Genomic DNA, 21274 nt, shown 5'->3' with positions numbered 1-21274 from the left:
GTACTTCCCCCTGCTCCCCTTCCCCTGACCGACATTTTATTTTATTTTACTTTTTGTTTTTGGACACACCCAGTGATGCTCAGAAATTACTCCTGACTCTGCACTCAGAAATGACTCGTGACAGTGCTCAGGGAATCACATAGGTTGTCTGGGATTGAACTCAGGTCGGCCACGTGCAAGACAAATGCCCGACCCACTGTATTATCTCTCAGGTCCTTCCATCAACATTTCAACCAGCAGATCATTACTTGGTGTAACTGAGGATTCAGTTAAAACTAGAAATAATTACTCCCCTCCCCACAGGACTTCTCAGCAGGTCAAGAGAGAGAGAGAAAGAGAGAGAGAGAGCAGCCTCAGGAGAAATGGAGATTCTGAATGATCCTCTCAGGACTGGAGAGACTGTAGGAAGGGAAGATGAGAGACAGCAGAGAGGAAAAACAGCAGAGAGGAGAGATTGCAGAGAGAAGGAGAGGCAGCAGAGAGGAGAGCTTGTCCCACCATATCTGGCTGCCAAGCCTCTGTTGTGGTCACCCAGTCCTGCAACATCCAGGCCATGAGCTTGGGGCCACGCCAGTGCCGGCTCCCCAGTCCTGTCCTGGTCAGGGTGCAGGCAGGGGGGCCTGGGCTTCCGGTGAGAGCAGAGCCTCCAGGACTGGGGCCTCAGGGGGCCCAAGGCTGAGGCCAAGCTGCCTAGGGAGGCAGCTGATCCAGGCTGCCCCAAGTGGTCCCTTGAGCCCCACCAGGAAAGATCTCTGTGTGCAGAGCCAGGACTAAGCCCTGAGCACAGCTGGATGTGGTCCAAAGACAAAGAAATGAACAAAAAACCCAAATGGTCAAAGGCAACAGACCTTGAGAACCATCTACAGAACTGAGCTTCCTGTGGTTGACTAGGGCTGGGGACTGGAGGATACATTTATTAACCTCATTATAAATCAGGATGCCTTATAAAAAAGAAGAAGAAGCCTCAAATTAATTTTCTTCCGAAAGCCATCCCTGGAGCTAGAGGTATGGAAAAGTGGGGAAGGTGCTTGCCCTGCATGTAGCTAACCCAGCCATGAGTAATCACTGAGCACAGAGCTAGGAATAAGCCCTGAGCACAGCCATGCATGACCCCACCCCCAATAAAAATATCAATCAATAACAAAATTAATTAAATTACAAAGGAGGTAAAAGTCATCCCTTACTGAATCACATGGTCCATTTATTCCCTGTAATCTTTTAATAGCAGTGTTGGATAAGGAATATATTACCATTCCCCAGTAGTTTAGAGATAAGAGGGCAGCTTGTTTTTGCTTCTAACATGAACCTCTTGGTGACATAACGCTGTGGGTGTGGCTTTCCCTGAATAGACACTGCCCCTTTTAGAGTGGAGTTGCTCAATGATAAAACAGCATATAAAAGAACAAGGCGTTGTGTTGAGTGACTGACCGAAGAAGAAGAAAGATCTTTGGTTGGTAAGTATTCAGTGTTTATATTTTATAAATTGACAAACTCAGTCCTAGGAAGGTTGCTTTGAAATGTCTTCAGTGCAAAAAGCAAAGGTCTCACACTGTCCTTCTGTATGTACTTAGATGACCTTTTAGAAATAATTTATTCAGTTGCAGTTGCAACTTTCTTTGCAGAAATGTAAAAAAATTTGGAAAAAGAAGACATGAAATTTTAGCACAAGAAAAATGAATCAGAAGAACAGAAAGAGATGATGTCATCTCAAACAATCTGAGGATATGACCTATTTGAGAGAGTATGTGTTTATGCTGAACTAGTTTTGTCTACAGAGGTAGTCAACATGCGTTTGCTCATTGTTGTGCTATAATGTACATAATATGAAAAATCGAAATTTATATTTATTACAATTGAAATAATAGGTCTAACTGTTAGAAGAAATAGATTCTAATTCAGTCTTTGGATAATTAGCTGAACTGCTAAGTCCTGTTCTTTCTTGTTCAACCAGTTGCTGGCAAACTTAGACACTGAATGCAATAGGATTTCTCAGCCTTGGCAGGGAACCACTTTCAGATTTAGCGATATATATATATATGTATATATTTTTGGCAAAGACCTACTCTAGAAATTCTCCCTTTTTTTCTCCCTCATAGTTTAAAAATATTTATACATAAGTGCATATTTAATGAGTGTCAAGGAATGTATTTGCCAGTAGAGTTAGCCTACCTTACCTTAAATTTGCAAACTCCATAACTATAATTTATCTACAGCAACTATTTACTGCTTTTATAAGAAATCATTACTTCAAAAGTTACAAAATTAAAAATGAATACTATCACTTTTTTTCTTTTTCATTTTGCTCTGTGTTTGTACAAAGAACATAGTGTATCAACTAGTTATCTAATAATACGTCTGTCATCTGTCGGGATAACATAGTTGTTACAAAGAATGGATCATGTAAGGAGTAGTTAGTAAACTTTCTGGCACTGAGGAAAGCCCAGCCTCAGGCATCTGAGGCACCATCTGATAGAGTAGCACCTACCTCCTAGGTTTAACAACCAAACATGCCTCTAGACCTCCAGGGGCAGAAAGAGCCCAATCACCCACAAAACTAAATCACCAGTGCACTGTATTAGCAGAAGCGTTTATCCTTCTCAAAAGCAAGAAACGCTTCAGACAGAATGAGCATGTCATTCCAATCAGACTCTGAGATTGAGAATGCACAGTTATTAGGGTGTGTATGGCAGAGTGAAGAGGAAGATTCCCTATGGGTGAGTCTGAGAGGCTCAGAGCTCCTCTGGGCATCATGGATCACGGGGGGGGGGGGGTTGCGGGGGAGGACCTCTGAGGGAAGAAAGAGAAAGGGTGATAAGGGAACGCATTTGGTAGGTGCTACAGAGAGCAATATGGGGGCCAGGAGGGGTGCTCCAGGTGTGGAGGGCACAGGTACCCTCTGACAGACAGGTCTGAGCTCAGAGACGGTCAAGCCACCTACAGGATGTGTCCCAGGGGAGAGCATCCCACATCTTCTTAGAGCCTGGCAGCCTTCTAACCTGGTTCAACAGCTCGCCTCGGGGTCATGCATGATGCTGGGGCTGGAAATAATGGATGGCCATGTCAGCTGTGCAAACCTGCCTCTCTGACGTCAGAAAGAAGCATTGGGTCTGCACTCTCAGGATGGACCTATGCAATGGGACCCATGTGGGAACAGTGGATCTGGAGGGCCTTCATCAGGGGATGAGTGGCAGTTGGGGCGAGACAGAGAACAGAGGAAAGAATTTGAAATGCCCCATCCAGAAGCCAGAGTTCGAGATTGACTGAGATCTTTGGGTTGCCGCAAGGCTGTGTGCAATGAAGTGCCAGATTCCTAAACCTTTGCCCAAAATGTATTTTAATACAGAATAACTAATATTTACTCACCATCTAAGTATACCTAATATTTTCTTACCATCTAAGTATCAAGTCATTATTTGACGCGTGTGTGTGTTTTAATAAATAGGTATAGAATTCCTACTGGAGTACAATGTCTTGATAGCTACTTGCTAGGGACAGAAAACAGATAAGTGAAGGATTGTGTGGTTACAGAGAGAAAGGGTTAAATAGAAAACAAAGACTCATGTGTTGTCTAATATCAGCATCTCAGTCATGCTCCAGAATCTGAGAACAGGAAGAAGCAGAAACTTGCTGATTCCCATGTATGACATTCATGTACATGATCTCATCTAACCTTTCTCAAGAGCCCTGAAAAGCAGATACAGCATGTGGAGCTTAGAAAAAAGAATTGATGTGCAGAAAGAATCACCCAAGTTTATGACTCTCCCAAAGGAAGAAGTTGGAATTTGTCTCCAGGTTTCTGTTTTCTCTCCCTAGTAATACTGCTAAGTTAGGGCCAGAGTCATAACTTTATGTTTACTCATTATATTATCAATTAATCTTATCAAGAAATATGATTTTACTTCCTTATTGAGAGAAATTCAGAAACACTAAGTCTTCAATCTATGCAAAGTTTTCTCTTGCTTATTTTTTGTTTGATTTGGGGGACACACCCAGCAGTGCTCAGGGCTTACTCCTGGCTCTATGCTCAGGGATCATTTCTCAAAAGCTCAGGGGACCATATGAGGTACCAGAAATTAAACTTAGGTAGGCTCCATGCAAAGCAAGTGTCCTGCCAGCTGTACATTTTTTCTGACCCCCAACACAAACATTTTTTAGGATGTCAGTTTTTCATTTGGTCAAATTACTGTAAACTAGCTTGTAGAAAAGAATTAGAGGTGAATTAGAGGTTTCTCTGTTTATTCCCTTTCAGGAGAATAAACACAAGTCTCAGAAAGAGTGTGTAAGTGTTACCGAGTGGAGTAAAATACTCCAGACCAGAAATCAGAAGTTTAAATTAATTCAGCACTCACCAAACCCCTGAACTTCAGGATGCTACATAACTATTTAAACTTCATTCCTTGGTCTTTAAAATAGGGTATCAGATGCTTTTCTCCTGGGATTGTGGAGGGTAGACCCACATGCTAGAAACTGAGAGTTAGGAATGCTCTGTGTGACCCAAGACCATCCAATTTCTCAAGTCCAATTTTCTGTTGGCTAGGCAAAGTTTTATGGTTACCTTTCCCCCAGTCTGGGTTGGGCCTCGGGAAGCATTCCATACAGAGATGAAGAAAGTTGTTTATCAGGTTTTGATAAAGTGTTGTGTAAGAGCAAAGTAAATTAATTTCTGTTGTAAGTTAACCCTCAGTCAATAGAAAGAAGAGCCTACGGTGAGTATTTGCCTCAGCTCAATGAATCAATAAAAAACGCACTTCACGGGTTAGCTTTAAGTCTCCTTTTCATTCTGCTGAGTCATGGTGCCTCTGTTTTCCATGCTCAGAAAATACATTATTGAATTTATTTTGGATACTTTGGAGGTAGAGGTGATGTGTCAATTTTCTTTTGAGAAGGTATGAGAAAGCATCCTCTCCCCCCCCAAAAAAACAATACAGTGATATAAGTCCATGTTGCTTCCTCCTCTCTCTATATTTGTGTGTCACTTTATATATATATACATATATATATGTATATGCATATACATGTCATGAAAGAATAAAAGAAAAAGAAAATACATTCAACAAAATCTCAATGACTAGAAAGGTGAGTTGATTAGATATCGTTCCAAAAGATTCTCAACTTTTTAAAGGCTAAACTGTGGAATCCTACATTGAAGTAGTAGATACTGGAAACAGTTGTTGCCTAAAATTTAAGTTGCACACACTTTGATTTGTTTGTTTGTTGTTTGTTCTGGTTTTGGGCCACACTTGGCTGTGCTCAGGGGATCATATGGGGTGCCAGAGATTGAACCCTGGTCTGACATGTGCAAGGCAAGTTCTGTCCTATTGCTCCAGCCCCAGAGTTACACCCACTTCTCCAGAGATATATCCACTGGGTAAAAAAAGAAGTATAGATGGTTTCTAGTTTAGGTTGCGGGTTTTGTTCCTCCCTTCCCCCTCCCCTCACACACAGTGGGCAGGAAGGAAGGAAGGAAGGAAGGAAGGAAGGAAGGAAGGAAGGAAGGAAGGAAGGAAGGAAGGAAGGAAGGAAGGAAGGAAGGAAGGAAGGAAGGAAGGAAGGAAGAGAAAAAAGAAAGAAACTAAAGTACCCACCTCCCGCCCAACCCATTCTTTGTGAACTTGTTGGGCTGCTGGTACATCTGTGTGGAGGGCAGAGTCTTGATGTGGGTACTTGGCATGCTTTACAAATACAACCCCGCCATAAGTAAACTTGAAAGTCAACATTAAAGATCCTTTTAATATAATAATAAGAAAAATAAGAGAGTTTCCTAAAGAGTTCAGGATTTGTGTAAAAGATGCAACTGCTGCTACTTCAACCCCAGCTTTAGACTCCTGCTTTCCTGAGTACTGTATGATTCCGTTCACACCCACACAAATTAGATCATAGTTGAAGCCATTGAGTTACAGCTGTGAGCACTTACCACACAGTCCAGGGAAAACAAATGGTTTTCAAACTTAGATAATCAACAGTATCTCATGCACAGACACGCACACCATACATTCAACAGCTTGAGAATTGAAACCAAATACAATTAGGTAAGAATGAATATCTTTGCTGAGACAGACCATAAACAAATCTTCATTATATTCCACAAAAAAGTTCATGCAGCAACATCTTCTTTTTTCTGGATCGTAAAATATATCCAGTAGGAATAATGTAGATTTTTTAAAAAGTTTATTGAATATCCATGACACAGACCATTACAAAGTTGTTCATGATTGGGTTTTGGTCATACAATGATCCAACACCCATCCTTCCTGTACCATAGCACTGTCCTCCCATTGTTCATCGATTTGCTCGAGCGGGCACCAGTAACATCTCCATTGTGAGACTTCTTGTTACTGTTTTTGGCATATCAAATACGCCACAGGTAGCTTGCCAGGCTCTGCCATGCAGGCAGGATACTCTTGGTAGCTTGCTGGGCTCTCTGAGAGGGGCAGAGAAATCGAACCCGAGTCAGCCGCATGCAAGGCAAACGCCCTACCCACCGTGCTATCACTCCAGTCCATAGTAGCAAATAATTTTTGTTACCCATCCTTCCACCAGTGTATATTTCCTACTACCAATGTCCCCCATTTCCCTCCCACCACCCCCAACACCACTCCCCCCAGCCTGCCTCTATGGCAGGCACTTTTCTTCTTTCTCTCTCTCTACTTTTGTGCATTATGGCTTGAAAAACAGGTAATAATGTAGGCTTTTTTTCCCGGTGAGAAGGCAAGGGAGATGGCTTAAAGGACTGGAACCCATACTTTACACACAAGAATCCCCTCCTTTAATCCCTGGTACCGCATGGTCACACTGTACCCATAGGCGAGACCTTATTGATGCTCTCTCTCCCATAACCTGAATAGCCCTCACTGTTGGTAAAGTATTGAACTGTCTGGCCAGGTTGGCAGAGAAATGCCGGGACTGGCTCCAGGACTCCCAAGAATCGCTTGTGAGAACCCACACTCACCTTATACCTGCCAACTGAAACTGATTAAACGTCCTTTGTCTGTGAACGAAGTTAGTATGGACTTGTTCTTTAAGCCCTTGAACACATGTGTTGCTTGGTTGCTTCTGTGTTTCTTCGCTTATTTCCACTCTGGACAAGCCTGTGTTCTCTCTTGAACATATGCTACTCCCCTTCTCTCCCACACATCAAAGTAAATTTTGGATTTTTAGAGCAAGAGTTCATTGCGTCTTGGCCCTAAATTCAGCTTTTGAACTAATATGCATAGTATCAAGGAACCCCAGACTGAGCCTGCTTCCTTCTCCTTCTCGTTGTCATTGAAGGGCTTGAGTTTCGAGCACCCCTCACAGTTTCGCAGGACTTGCCACCTGGGTGGGTTCTGGCTTGCCCATCTTCTGTTCTATACAGTCTGCATTTCCATGGCTGATGAACTGGAATGTTTCACAGGAATATCATTTTATCTTCAAGACTCAAATTCATTAACCAAAATAGGGCAATAGCAACTCATTCAACTCATAGCAACTGTCATGAGGTTTAAAGCTATAACCTAATCAAAAGATCATCTTTATTAAGTGTTTTTTCCATAAGTATTAGCTGCATAACCTTTCCTCTTCCCTTTTTCACTCACACATGCATCCTTACCTTCAACTCTCACTTATTAGCCTACCCAGATATATTTCACCCCACAAAGACAGCAGAATGATTTGGGGGGAATTTCCCAGAATTGATTTCTAACTAACATATGGAACAAGGAAAACATTTCAGCTACTCTCCCAACTCCATTATAAAGAAGGTATATCTACTTTTGTAATATTCAAGTTGCCGAATTTTTGTTGATGCCAAAAAGTGCAGTTTTACTTCTGTGACTTCATTCATCCACCCACCGATACATCCATCCTTTTATTCAGCCTCAGAGAAACCAGCAGACTCCATCATGGCAGGGAAGCCCAAGCTTCACTACTTCAATGGACGAGGCCGAATGGAGTGTATCCGGTGGCTCCTGGCTGCAGCTGGAGTGGAGGTAAGTTCTGAGTTAGGTCCTCTGAAGTTGCTCTAAAATGAACTACATTAAACAATTTTTTTCACCTAAGCTAAGAGATTTTTCTTGCTAAAGAGTCTTGTCAAGAGCTGTGCTTTTAACAATTCATCAGCTGTGGAGCTAGAGAGATAATATGGTGGTTAAGGTGGTTGTCTTCCAACCCAGGTCCAATCCGTGCCACCCATATATGGTCTCCCAGAGCCCACCCAGAGTGATCACTGAGCCTAGAGCCAGGATACACCTGAGCACAGCCAGATGCAGCCCCAAACCACACTTGATCTTAGCCAAAAGGCCAAGAAGTGATTGCAGCCCCACACCAAATAAATAAAAAGTCATCAGCTACAGCTAAGATTGGACATAATTAGCTCATTAATATTCCTCCTCTTTTAAGAGCAAAAATAATTAAACTAAATTTTATGAAACTAACCAAATATGGGTCACACTTCAATTTTAATGTAAGTAAAATGAAATCTCATGGTATTTATGCAACAATTTGGAAGAAAAATGATAGATGTTAAACAATTACTATTAATATTAAGGTGTGATAATATGTTGGGATTACTATTTTTTAACTTTTTAATTGAATCACTGTGAGATAGACCCTCACGAAGCTGTTCATGATTGGATTCCAGTCATCCAGTGTTCCAACACCCATCCCTCCACCAGTGTGCATTTCCCAGCACCAGTGTCCCCAGGTTCCCTCCCATCACTGCCATCTCCCCCACCCCTCGCCTGCCTCTAGGCAGGTACTTTTCTTCTCTCTCCCCATCCCCCCCTCTATCTCTCTCTCTCCTTTTGCGTATTGTGGCTTGCAATATTGATACTGAAAGGTTATCAAGAATATTCCTTACCTACTTTCATCCTCAGATCTTGTTCACTGTGATCATTCCCGGCTATTATTGTCATAGCGGTCTCTTTTCTATCTTACCTACCCTCAGTCCCCCCTACACTTGTGGTTAGTTCCAATGATTGGCCAGCCCTCCAAGCCCCTGTTTACCCTGGCCATGGATATTATTCTTCATATATATGCATATATATGTATATATATGTATACACACACATACATGTATGTATGTATTTTATATACCACGAATGAATACAGTCATTCTATATCTGTGTGGATATTATTTTTAAAATGGCCCTTGTTTTGAGAACACACTGAAATATTAATGATCATTAATGTACATTATATTTAGTTTTAGCTCAGTTATATTTTTTATTTAAATATATATAAAGTTAATTTTATATATAAACTTTATATTTTAAAAGTTTATTTTATTAAAACACCATTATTTACAAAGTTATTCATAGTTGGGCTTTATTTTTTCCACTTCATTTACACGCCATGGTTTACAAAGCTGTTCCTTTGTTAGAGGCATTCAATATTCCAACACCTATCCCGCCACTACAGTGACTGTCCCTCCACCATTGTCCCCATTTACCCAACCATCCCTCAAGCCTGCCTCCATAGCAGGCCCCAAATAATTTATTTTACATTGCTTGTTACCACAAAATGTCTAATGGAATTATTAAAAAAAATACTTCAGTAAAAGAAAATTTGTGAAAATTGTTGTATCTCACCACGGGGACATCAAGTCCTTGTCCGAGGGTTTACTAAGATGCTGTTGCTAGTTGAGGCTTCTATATTAATTTTTTTTTTTTTGCTTTTTGGGTCACACCCAGCAATGCACAGGGGTCACTCCTGGCTCATGCACTCAGGAATCACCCCTGGTGGTGCTCAGGGGACCATATGGGATGCTGGGATTTGAACCCGGGTCAGCCGTGTACAAGGCAAACGCCCTACCCGCTGTGCTATCACTCCAGCCCCCTATATTAATGTTTTTGTTAGTAAAGATTAAATTTCCATCCATTCTGGTGTGCGCTTACTGGGATGTTGGTTTTGCAGAATCTGGAGATGTTTCATGGCCTGAGCTCCAGAAAAATCCAGAATATTTACCTGGGCAGGGAGCTTATATGGTCGTGGTAGTGGAATGTGGGTGTGACCACTGGGGCTTCCGGAAGTATGAGGTAGAGGGGAGGTAGGGTGGAGGGGGACGGAGGTTGCCCATCACAATTCCAAGAAAGCTGGGAGTTTTCAGCCCCCAAATCCTGGTGTACCTGAAATTTTCGGTAGCCTGGTGTCTCTGTGGAGCTCAGTCATGAGGTGGTGGCGTCTGAGCTGTAGGCATGGTGGCAGTTGCTGGAATGTGAGTGCGGCCACCGAGGCTTCAGCAGGGCAGGAACTTGGCCTGTCCCTCTCCTGAGATCATAGTTGCATTTTAGACAATATTTAGACAATATTCCAGCACTGACTCCAGCACCAGTGCCAACTTCCTTTCACCAGTGTTCCCAGGTTCCCTCTCCTATTCACCCCCACATTCCAGCCTGCCACTTTGACCTTTTTAAGGCACCTTTTTAACTTTGGGCCTCAGTTTTAGTGTTGCTGACTCTGTCATTTGGATATTTAGTTCAATCATTCTTTAACACCTTTGATGTACCTGAATCCCCTTGACCTTTGCCCCATGTTGCTTCCCATCTGTGTTTTCTCCTCCTCTCCACTTGGTATTCATTCCAACTATCAGACGGGGGCAAGTGGGTGAGTATATAGATAGTATAAGATTGACTTATTAGAAATTACTATAAAATTTGGATAATTGGTAGGAGGATCGTGATGCATCCTAGATATTTCATAATGAAAAGGAAAAATAGAAATAAATATAAATATTTCCAAATGTTTTAAAATAAGTGCAATTAGGTGGGAGGAGGGCCCACTGAGGATGGGAGATGTGGGCTGGAAGTAGACTATAGACCAAACATGATGGCCACTCAATACCTCTATTGCAAACCACAACACCTAAAAGGAGAGAGAGAGAGAGAGAGAGAGAGACAGAGAGAGACAGAGAGAGCAAAAGGGAATGCCCTGCCACAGAGGTGGTGTGGGATGGAGGGGACAGGGTGGGGGTGGTGGGAGGGATGCTGGGATCATCGGTGGTGGAAAATGGGCACTGGTGGAGGGATGGGTACTCGACCATTGTATGACTGAAATGCAAGCACAAAAGTTTGTAAGTCTGTAACTATACCTTATGGTGATTCACTAATAAAAAATTAGAAAATAATAATAAATGAAATAAATGTAATTAGAATTGAAGCATAATAAGAGGCATGGGGAGAAATAGCTTATCACAAATTGCCTGTTGAGATTAGAGTGCATTCACTCTCTAATCCCTCTATGTGGCAGATTCTGTACTGAAATTTAGGAAGATATGGATGAAGAAGACAGGTAGTCATCCTCGGGCAATTTATATTTGAATGAGGATGTAGACAAGGAAGTAGGGATTAAAAAAGAGGAAATTAGGCAACTGAAAGATATAAGCAAAAGTTTTTGTGTGAAGATGCCACAGTCTCAATGGAAAAGCATGATTTTCTGTAGGTCTGTGTTGAGAGCTGTCCTCTCGTGGTGCAAAGAAAAACACTTTTCAGTCTAGACAGTGGGACCCAGAACCAGTTTGAGGGTTTTCCTAGGAAAGTCAAGTGAGTTTGTCCCTCAGAAGAGAGCAGCGGAAGAGGATTTCAGATGAGCTGGTGTCCTGTGAAGGAGGCACCCAGCATCCCCTCTTCATTGCCATAATCACAGGCTTATCATCTTGGGATTATAACTCTGGTTGCAACAGGAATCCACCAATATTAACCTGGTGCTTTCTCAACTTCATGATGCAACAACCAAAAGCATCCACATCGTACCACTTTGGTTACTCTCTCTCTAAAAACCAACAACCTGTTTATGCAACCAGATTTCAGTGTTGGCCCTAAACACATTGGGGTCTCTGGGCAACATGACCTCAGCACTAGAGGGAAGTTTGGCAGTGCGGCGAGCATCCTAGATTCTTCTGTACTGCAGTGTGTCTGAGAGGGGTCAGCAGTGACTGGCCAGAGGAACTAGGAGGAGACTCCTGGGTCCTCTCAGTGCTAAGGCTAAGAATCACAGTCCCATCCATTCCCATTCCTGTCTCACAAGCAACATCATCACATTCTCCAACTCCACCCCATCTCATCCACCCTCCAGGATGGCTATATGTTTCTGTTGAAGACACTTAACAAATTTGTACACCCGGGCATCACTATCTGGTTGTCTCATTCTGTGATATCGTGGATCCACAGTGCTATGTATGTCCCACTATTAGCACATTAAAAAAAAACCCAAATTCCCAAAATGTTCATTATCAAACACTCCTTTGAACCCTAAGTGCAAAATCCCTCTCTATGCGCTACTTGGTTTATTTGGAAAGACTGTGTAGTATGTACATTAAAACACAAAAATATTCTATTTAAAAACACCTTCTGCTTTCACTTTATAGATGAGCACATAAAGTCTTCAAGTTGATAATTGACTATGCCCAGATCACACAACTTTTATGAAGCTGAGCCAAACTGGAACCAAATGTGGTCAATACCAGAACCCGTTTCCTTGATAAGTGTCTCTGGTAGATTCTGCCTATTATGTAAACCACATCATTACATAATCACTGGTTTTCTGATTTATCTTAAACCACATAACCACTTACAACTTTGATTTAGAGAACCTCGCTACTGACAGTCACCTGATCAAAGGTTCTTACACCAGAGAAAGGCATAATATTCACCAAAGTTTTAAACAGCTAATATAGATACTGGATAGAAGACATTTCCACCTACATTTGATTGCTTTGAAGTAAGATAAAAGGTGGGTATAATGTGCATAACTGAAGCTGCTAATGGAGTCAGGGAAGAGGAGAATTACAGGGGTCCTGACTAGCTGTAGTAGAACAACGTTGTGACTTTTGTAGTGGGTATACTAGTATTTTTTTTAAGAGATGTTAAATTGTACACCTATAATATATACAATCCTCTAAACCATTAGATCGATAAACAAAGTGTTTTTTTCTTTTTGGGTCACACCCGGCAATGCTCAGGGGTTACTCCTGCCTCTGCACTCAGGAATTCCTCTTGGTGGTGCTTCCCGGGTTGGCAAATGCCCTACTTGCTGTGCTATTGCTCCAGCCCCTACACAAAGATTTTTTTAAGAGTGAAAAATTGCTCTAAAAAATTAAATGGTTGTATGATGATACAGAATTTTCAAAATATCCTAATAACACCTTTTACTTTCTAGTAGTTAATGTTAATATGGTACTATTCAAACGTTTTATATATCTGACTGATTTAATATTTACTCCAATTGTTATGTCCCGGGAAGGGAGTTTCGCTCACACATTGACCAGACCAGACGCGAGGCTGCAAATGCAAGGCCCCTTTATCTCTAGCTCGAGCTAGGGTCCAAGTCTCATCCAACACAGTGGAGTCTTGACAAGGACCCTGCCTCCGAATTCTAATAGGGTTTGGCTACATAATAGCATTTTTTTCTAGGAAATGGCAATATGTTTCCAGTTCTGGTCTCTGTCCAGTCCTGTGACTTCAGGGGCCAGCATTATGTTTCCAGTTCTTGGTCCCTGTCCGGTCCTGTGACTTCACTCCCTTGGCCCTCTCTACTCGGCTGGGCGACACTGCCCATGACCCATACTCCGATAGGCTGTTGCCATGGGTGGTTTATCTGCCCAGGATGATATTGTTTTCTGAGAAGTTGGGAATTTCTGATGGGGGAAACTGGAACTTAGGCCTGCTGAGTTTTGGTCTTAAAGTGGATCCAGTCATAGCTCCACTTCAGCCTCACACAATCTATAACTAGAGGCATCAATGTTACCCATTTTAAATTTCTTAAATTTATTTATTACTATTTCAGGGTATTTGGGCCACATCTGACTATACTCAGAGATTATTCATGTCATGCTCAGGGGATCATGCAGTGCTGGGGATTGAACCATGGTTGGTCACATGCAAGGCAAGGACCTTGTCCACTGTACTATCTCTTTAGTCCCTATATACATTTTTTACATGAGGATTCACAGTTGTGCCATTGAAGAGAGGACATATAGTAGTGTCTTCAGGGCAAGAATACATTGTATGGAAAAATGATGTCAAATTCCAGGCTAAATCATAATTATTTGTCTAAATAAAGGTGAAACATTAATTTTTTTCTTTTCTTTCCTGAAATTGAGAGTCTAACATAGGTTGCCCCTTGTTTTCAAAGAGAAAATTCTGGTTTTCTTATTTGTCTTTGGGATACACCCCCCAGTGATGCTCAGGAGTTGCTCCTGGTTCTGCACTCAGAAATTACTCCTATGATGGTGCTCAGATGGCCATATGGGATGCCACAGACTCAACCTGGGTGGGCTGTGTGCAAGGCAAGCTCCTTACTTGCCGTACTATCTCTCCAGTCCCAGGATAATTCTGATTTTAAAAAATGCAGTCTCTTAAACGATTAGCACCCTTTAGTGTCATGCTTAGTGGGGTCCCCATGGGATGGAATGCTATAAGTTACAATGGACCCCTCTCTGGGAGCAGTACCTTAGTAAGTCAGTGCCCCTGTGGTATTCCCCTGCTTCTGGATGCACGATGTCCTGGCATGACTTCATGTGGAAAGCTAGGCCTTCCTGAATATCAGAATTCCACACCTAGGAAACTTCTAGTTCCTTCCCTCTATATGCTCTACTTCTTTCTAAGAGGTAGAAATGATCAAAGGTGAAATGATAATCAACCTACAAAAAAAAGCAGGTTACTTGCTGCAGTCATTTTCTCTTAATGTGTTTAAGCTAATTTTCTAAATGTCCATGATGACTTTCTTCTGTGGGGCTGGAGCAATAGCACAGCGGTTGGGCGTTCACCTTCCACGCGGCCGACCCAAGTTCGATTCCTCTGCCCCTCTCGGAGAGCCCGGCAAGCTACCGAGAGTATCGAGCCCACGCGGCAGAGCCTGGCAAGCTACCCGTGCGTATTGGATATGCCAAAAACAGTAACAATAAGTCTCTCAGTGAGAGATGTTACTGGTGCCCGCTCGAACAAATCGATGAGCAACGGGATGACAGTGACAGTGACTTTCCTCTGTGTACCTACCAAACTCAGAAATAGTCTCTTCCACATCAGAGACCAAATAGCAGCCATTCGAGTTTCATTGTTCTATAACGCTATGACATAAAATAACCAGAACTCGTTTACTGTTTCTGCTTTTCAGTTTGACGAGAAGTTTATCGAAAGTCCAGGAGACTTGCAAAAGTTAAAAACTGGTAAGACCGAGTATCTAAATTCCCCGCAAAGAGAGTATCTAACAGAAGTCAGTTGATGATTTAATACCCAGCCTTGCCTGAATTGCCTTTGGCAGGAGATGGGGGTGGTGAAGAGGGAGAAAGTGGATCAATGTCTGGGGTGGGGCTCTGGGAGCAGGTCACCAAGGACCAGGAGAGCAGCAAGGTCTTGGAGTATTGCTTCAGGGCATCCTGATTCTTGGGGAATTCCTCTCTACTTTTTCCTGCTCTTCTGCCTTGAGAGTGAAGATCCCACAAGGTCCTCCCAGCTCGCAAAGAGCAGAGCAGAAAGAGAGACAGATCTTGCCCTGGTTTCTTTACTCTTATGGGGTTGACAAAGCAGGATTTTAAGAATATTGTAGGTGGGTATAGGAGATGGTGAATTTGGTGGAAAACTTGCGGAACCTGTGACCAGCAGCCATGGAATCAGGAAATCAGAGCTGGTCCTGCACACAGGAGCCAATGGTGGGATTTGAAAAGTCAAAAAAACACCCAGTTTGAAACTTCTCTTAGAATTGGGTTTAATGCCGTGAGTCTCATGAGACTGACATTAGGAACTTCCTAATAGAAGTGGTTGCTAGCTGGTAGCCCCTGGGCAGCTTCTTGCATCTTCTTTCTAAAATAGCCTTGAAGAGACGTCAAGCACAAAACAATGCAGGGACTTGAGAGGTATGGGAAATAAAGAGGAAAAACAAAATACCAGCTGAAAAAGTAAAAGTTGAATTGATAAGAAGAATTATAGCTAAAAACAAAGGACTATTTCCATGGTAACAGACTCTGGTACTATATCTTTGATTCCTTTTATAGGGTCACTCATTAAGAAAAAAAACACTTATGTTTTCAAGATAAAAGAGCCATAACACTTCATTCATTTTTCTTCTCCTCTTTCCAAAGATGGGAGTTTGATATTCGAGCAAGTGCCAATGGTTGAAATTGATGGAATGAAGTTGGTACAGACCAGAGCCATTCTCAACTACATTGCCAACAAATACAACCTCTATGGGAAAGACGCAAAGGAGAGAGCCCTGTACAGTACTTTTGTTTGTTTTTGGGGTGTGTGTGTGGGGGTGGTGGGGGTGCTCTGCCCTTGACCTACATGTCCAGTCTGATTGTATTAGCAACCAATAGGAATGACTTAAGTCCTTCCTAAACAGATCCACAGCAGGGCATCATGATCAACAGAAAAACCAAACAGCAGGTTTTGGTAGTGTAGACTGAGAGTAGATAGAGCAAGGAGCCATGATAATGAAAGGTTGGTCTGAAATAAGTACAGAGAGCTCACATAAGAGGACACAGAGCAAGGATAAGACCATGGCAGGGCTTTTAATAATGGATAAACTCCAAAGCCAGGAGAATGGTGGGTCAGGACTCGGAAGCAATGTTGTGTGTCCAAATGAAAAAGCTGGAGAAAAGAAAGGACAAAGGAGGTAATTTTCAAGTACCAGAATTGCAAGACTGATGACCAGGATCCTAATTTACTACCAAGCAATATGGGCTCGTTACTTGATAAGGGTTAGTAGAGGCTGGCAAAATTTCTGAATTAACTTGAGCATTGTGATCCAGAACTAAGCACTCAGATTTAGTGGATGAAACTGTTTCTGGGACTCTTTTCTGTGGTTGATGGAACCTACCACACAATCAAAATATAAATCATTTTAATTCCTTATGGAATATGAATATTCACTCACAATGTTAATCACACAGCTATGATATGACTAGTATTGCCACTTTATAAAGTTTTTTAATGAGATGTGTATAAGGCACAAACCCAAGAAATTGAAAAACAGCAACAAGTATTGAGAAGATGCAGCAACACAAATATCAATCAACTAATAAATGGTACTCTCTCCATAAATTGGAAAATTATTTCCCATTTAAAATGAATGAATACTGAAGTATGAATCTTTGAAGTATGCTTTTGTTTGGTTTTGACCCACACTTAGCATTGCTCAGGGCCTACTCCTGGCTCTGTGCTCAGGGATCACTCTTGGTGGTGATCTTGGGGGGATCATATGCAACAGTGGGGATTGGATTGAGGTTAGCTGAATGCAAGCCAAGCACCATAACCCCTTAATTGTTTCTTTAAATGCTGTATATGCTTTCCAAAATTATTGCATATTGTATGTTGGTGTAAAATGTCCAACATTTTTGTTCTACAGAAATGGGGTTATTTAGTGGTGGCCAGGGGCTAGATAGAGAGACACTGTGGAATGCCCACAAGTCCACCAGCAGTTCAGGAGGCTGTGATAAAAATGACCTGGGAGAGTTTGTGGTGACGGCATAGAATTGTGACTTAACTTTCACAAAATCAATTACTTTGAAAGAATAAAATCAAGATGGGGGGGGATTTAAAAAAAACTTGCTAATAGGATTATCAATACAGCTTTTATTTAAATATTTTAAAACACAGCTTGTAAGTTTTCTAACCTGTGTGAAACAACAACCCCCCCCCAAAAAAAAAAATCTGGGGCTGATGCAATAGTACAGCGGGTACGGTGTTTGCCTTGCACATGGCTGACCTGGGTTCGATTCCCAGTATCCCCTATGGTCCTTTGAGCCCTGCCAGGGGTGAGTGAAGAGCCAGGAGTAACCCCTGTGCATTGCCTGGTGTGGCCCATAAAGCAAAAAAGAAAAAAAGAAAGAAAGAAATCTATAATAGGTACCAGCTAGAAAGGACTTAAGAGGATATTATTCCAGGGATTATTCTACATGAAAACTTGAAATGCGTATATACGCAGAGTTGGTAGCCGTATTTGTAGGCATTTGTGGGAGCACGATCTATGGGGAATAATTGAGGAATCGCTAATATTGGGCATGATAGAACAGGTTGAGAGAAAGAGGGGGACAGGCCAGAGATCACTGTGCAGGGGCTGTGTTTGTCAATGACACAAGGACAGGACTTTGTCCATGGCCGTCACGCTGTATGCACAGCCCAGGGGAGAGGGTGAACCCTAGTGGATTCCCAGCAGAGATTCGGGCTGTAACTCACACACCTCAGATACAACCCTGCCCTTTCCTGCTTATGTGACAGCAGGGATCAAACCCAGGGCCTGCCCTACTGCCGAGCTACATCCAAGACGCCCCTATCACTTTATTTGATCATAGTTCACAACATTTTAGACATCTATCTGCTCCGATAGCTCATTCTAGAAATAAGTGTTAAAATCAATTAAGAACTGTAACTGAATGCTTGACCTCTAAACAGGTGGTACCCAGGGCTGGGAGAGGGTTTGCATATACTCCTTGTTTGCACAGGGCGCCAGCACCTCATCAGTGGACCTGAGTATTGAACTGCTGGGTCTGTATGGCCAGACCTGGGGTGACTGGAAGAGGCTGCTTGCACCCAGGCATTGCTGGCGAGCATCACCCCGCCCAATAAATCAACTTTATAAAGCACTCCATGAAGAGGGAATTGCTTTGTCACCACCTGGGGTCAGGTGTTCACTTATATTTTTTTTAATTATAAATCTGGGGCAGGTGATATTGGACAATTTCGTCTTTGTTTGTCTTTCAGGATTGATATGTACAGCGAAGGTGTGTTTGACCTGGGTGAACTGATTTTGACTTTGGTATTATGTCCACCTGGCGAGAAAGCTGCCAAGATCGCCATGATCAAAGAGAAAGCCGCCAATCGTTACTTGCCTGCGTTTGAGAAGGTGAGTGGGCTGCAGGGACGGGGTGGGCCAAGAACAGCATGCCTGGGCAACACAAAGGAAGCAGCAGACATCAACCCCAGCTCGGGACAAAACAGCTGCTCCTCATAAGCTGATGTCAGTTCCAAACATGATGACCTCTCAGTATCTGCATTGCAAACCATAATGCCCCAAAGTAGAGAGAGTATGGGGAATATTGTCTGCCATGGAGGCAGGGGGAGGGTGGGAAAGGGGGGTATACCGGAGATATTGGTGGTGAGGAATGTGCACTGGTGGAGGGATGGGTGTTTGATCATTGTGTGACTGTAACTCAGACATGAACGTTTGTAACTATAGCTCATGGTGAATCAATAAAATTTTTCAAAATTTTTTTTAAAAAGCTGATGTCAGTGAAGACTAAGTACCCAGGTCCCAGGGAGATGTGAGTCAAAATTGTTGCAAGTGCTTCAGAGAGAGAAAGAGAGGGAGAGAGAAAGAGAAGGAGTGAGGTGAGAGAGAGAGAGTGAGATGGGGGAGACAGTGAGCAGAGAGAGAGGGAGAAAGAGAGGAGAGGACAGTAAAACGAGGGAAGAGAGGAGAGAGAAAGAAGAAAGAGGAGAGAGGAGAGAGAGGGGACGGGAGAGAAAGCAAGAGCAAGAGAGAGAGAGAGAGAAAGAGGAGAAATGGAGACTGAATGGTCCTCTCAGGACTGGAGAGACTGCACGAAGGAGGGAAGGGGAGAGGAGAGACAGCAGAGAGAAGGAGAGACGGCAGAGAGGAGAAACAGCAGAGAGGAGAGATGGCAGAGAAGAGAGACGGCAGAGAGGAGAGCCTTGTCCCTCCATATCCGGCTGCTGAGACCGTGTGGACACCCAGCCCTGTAACGTCCAGGCCCTGAGCTTGCGGCCACGCCAGTTTAGGCTCCCCAGTCCTGGGCAGGGGGCAGGCAGGGGGAGGCCTGGGCTTCCGCTGAGGGCAGAGCTTCCAGGACTGGGGCCTTGGGGGCCAGGGCGGAGGCTGCAGTCAGGCGGGACAGACCCGGGGGGCCTGGGCTGTCAGTCCCGGCTCACAGCCTGAACCCTCGCCCTCCCCAGGTGCTGAAGAGCCACGGACAAGACTACATGGTGGGCAACGCCCTGAGCAGGCTGGACATCCACCTGGTGGAACTGCTCTACTACGTGGAGGAGCTGGAGCCCAGCATGCTGGCCAACTTCCCTCTGCTGAAGGTGCCTCTGCCCCACACCCCGGGGCGCCCCCAACCCCACGGCACAGCCCGCTGCTGACATCTGATCCCCGCTCCCTGTCCGGGCCTGCAGCCCTCCAGAGTTTGCTCCCGACTCTAGTCCCAAGCTGGAAAACAATCTCCTTCTGTTGAGGAAGTTTGGAGTGGCAGCTGCCCTGGGGGTCGGGCAGGGAGGTGCGGGGCGGGTCTCTGCCTCTCTCCCCCATCGTGTCCTCCCTCTGGATTCATTTCCTGGGCGGAAATGAATCACCCCAAGGCCTGTTCCTCCTGGATGGGGGCATTCTTTGCTCCCGGGTCACTCAAGGACAAGCCTTCAGGTTTTCTTTGATTTTTTTTTTTTTTTTTTGTCTTTTGTCTAAACTTTGGTTGCAGTCTGGCCTTTCTGCATCAGCATTTTTTGCTTGGTAGAGAGTCTGCAGATGCATGACTGTGCCTTGCATTGTGCAAGAGTGATGAATCTGCAGAATTTTTGTGTAATCCCGAGCAACAGGGAAGACGAGAGCTGGCTGAAGTTGGCCACAAACTTGTCCTTTCGGGGGAATGGCACTGGGTGACATTTCCTTCCTCTCCTCCTCTGCTTTCTCCCACTGTGTGTGTGTGTGTGTGTGTGTGTGTGTGTGTGTGTGTGTGTGTGTGTGTGTGTGTGTGTGTGTGTGTGTGTGTGTGTGCGCGTGCGCGTGCTCAGCCGGGCCCCAGTCCGCTCTCTCAGTCTGTCCTTGCGCCTCGCAGGCCTTCAAAAGCAGGATCAGCAGCCTTCCCAACGTGAAGAAGTTCCTGCAGCCAGGCAGCCAGAGGAAGCCCCCCATCACCGAGGAGCAGCTAGAGGAAGCAAAGAAGATTTTCGGTATTAAATAAAGCAAGCGTGATCCTTCCGCCCATCACCATCATCCCGCATTTTCTAACACTTCCTTAACCCAAATGTGAATGTTGTTTGCTACGAGACCCGTCAGCGAGGTCAACGTCTTTGTGTCTTCAATAAAGAGTGACATTTCTCTGAGCGACACTCCTCTCGTTTCACTCCTTCCTGGCTTCAATAAGGAAATCACGTTTTCAACTCCTTTCCTCTTGTCTGTTTCATGGAACGGAAATCACCTAAAAGGGGGACGACAGCTATGCCATCTTTTTCTTTGTTTGCAGGACGGTCGCCGTAACTTCTGTCCTGGAGCTTATTGGGAAGTCAAGGTTAGAGGCTCCTGCCTCTCACTTCGGGTTCCCCGGAGCCCGGAGCTGCCTTGCTGAGTG

General features: G+C 43.7%; 1 protein-coding gene across 1 annotated transcript; it reads left to right on the top strand.

Annotated features, from left to right (window-relative positions):
• Nucleotides 1-1363: 1363 nt before the first annotated feature.
• Nucleotides 1364-21030, top strand: LOC101558495 (glutathione S-transferase A2). The gene is made up of 7 exons (XM_004605858.2): nucleotides 1364-1454; nucleotides 7855-7967; nucleotides 15088-15139; nucleotides 16052-16184; nucleotides 18672-18813; nucleotides 19884-20015; nucleotides 20762-21030. Exons 2-7 carry the CDS (start codon nucleotides 7881-7883, stop codon nucleotides 20885-20887), a joined length of 672 nt encoding a protein of 223 aa, XP_004605915.1. The 5' UTR covers nucleotides 1364-1454; nucleotides 7855-7880; the 3' UTR covers nucleotides 20888-21030.
• Nucleotides 21031-21274: the final 244 nt, after the last annotated feature.

This window comes from Sorex araneus, chromosome 4 (genome assembly GCF_027595985.1).
Source record: "Sorex araneus isolate mSorAra2 chromosome 4, mSorAra2.pri, whole genome shotgun sequence".
Classification (NCBI taxonomy): Eukaryota; Metazoa; Chordata; class Mammalia; order Eulipotyphla; family Soricidae; genus Sorex; species Sorex araneus.
Note: the sequence above shows the minus strand (reverse complement) of the source record. Positions and strands in the feature narration are given on the sequence as shown.

What these genes read in the sequence shown, in the direction of transcription:
- LOC101558495 (XM_004605858.2), top strand. Translation starts at nt 7,881, where the DNA reads ATGGCAGGGAAGCCCAAGCTTCACTACTTCAATGGACGAGGCCGAATG. An exon ending in CTTGCAAAAGTTAAAAACTG is followed by an intron (nt 15,140 to 16,051) that starts GTAAGACCGAGT and finishes CTCTTTCCAAAG; the next exon opens with ATGGGAGTTTGATATTCGAG. An exon ending in CCAACTTCCCTCTGCTGAAG is followed by an intron (nt 20,016 to 20,761) that starts GTGCCTCTGCCC and finishes TGCGCCTCGCAG; the next exon opens with GCCTTCAAAAGCAGGATCAG.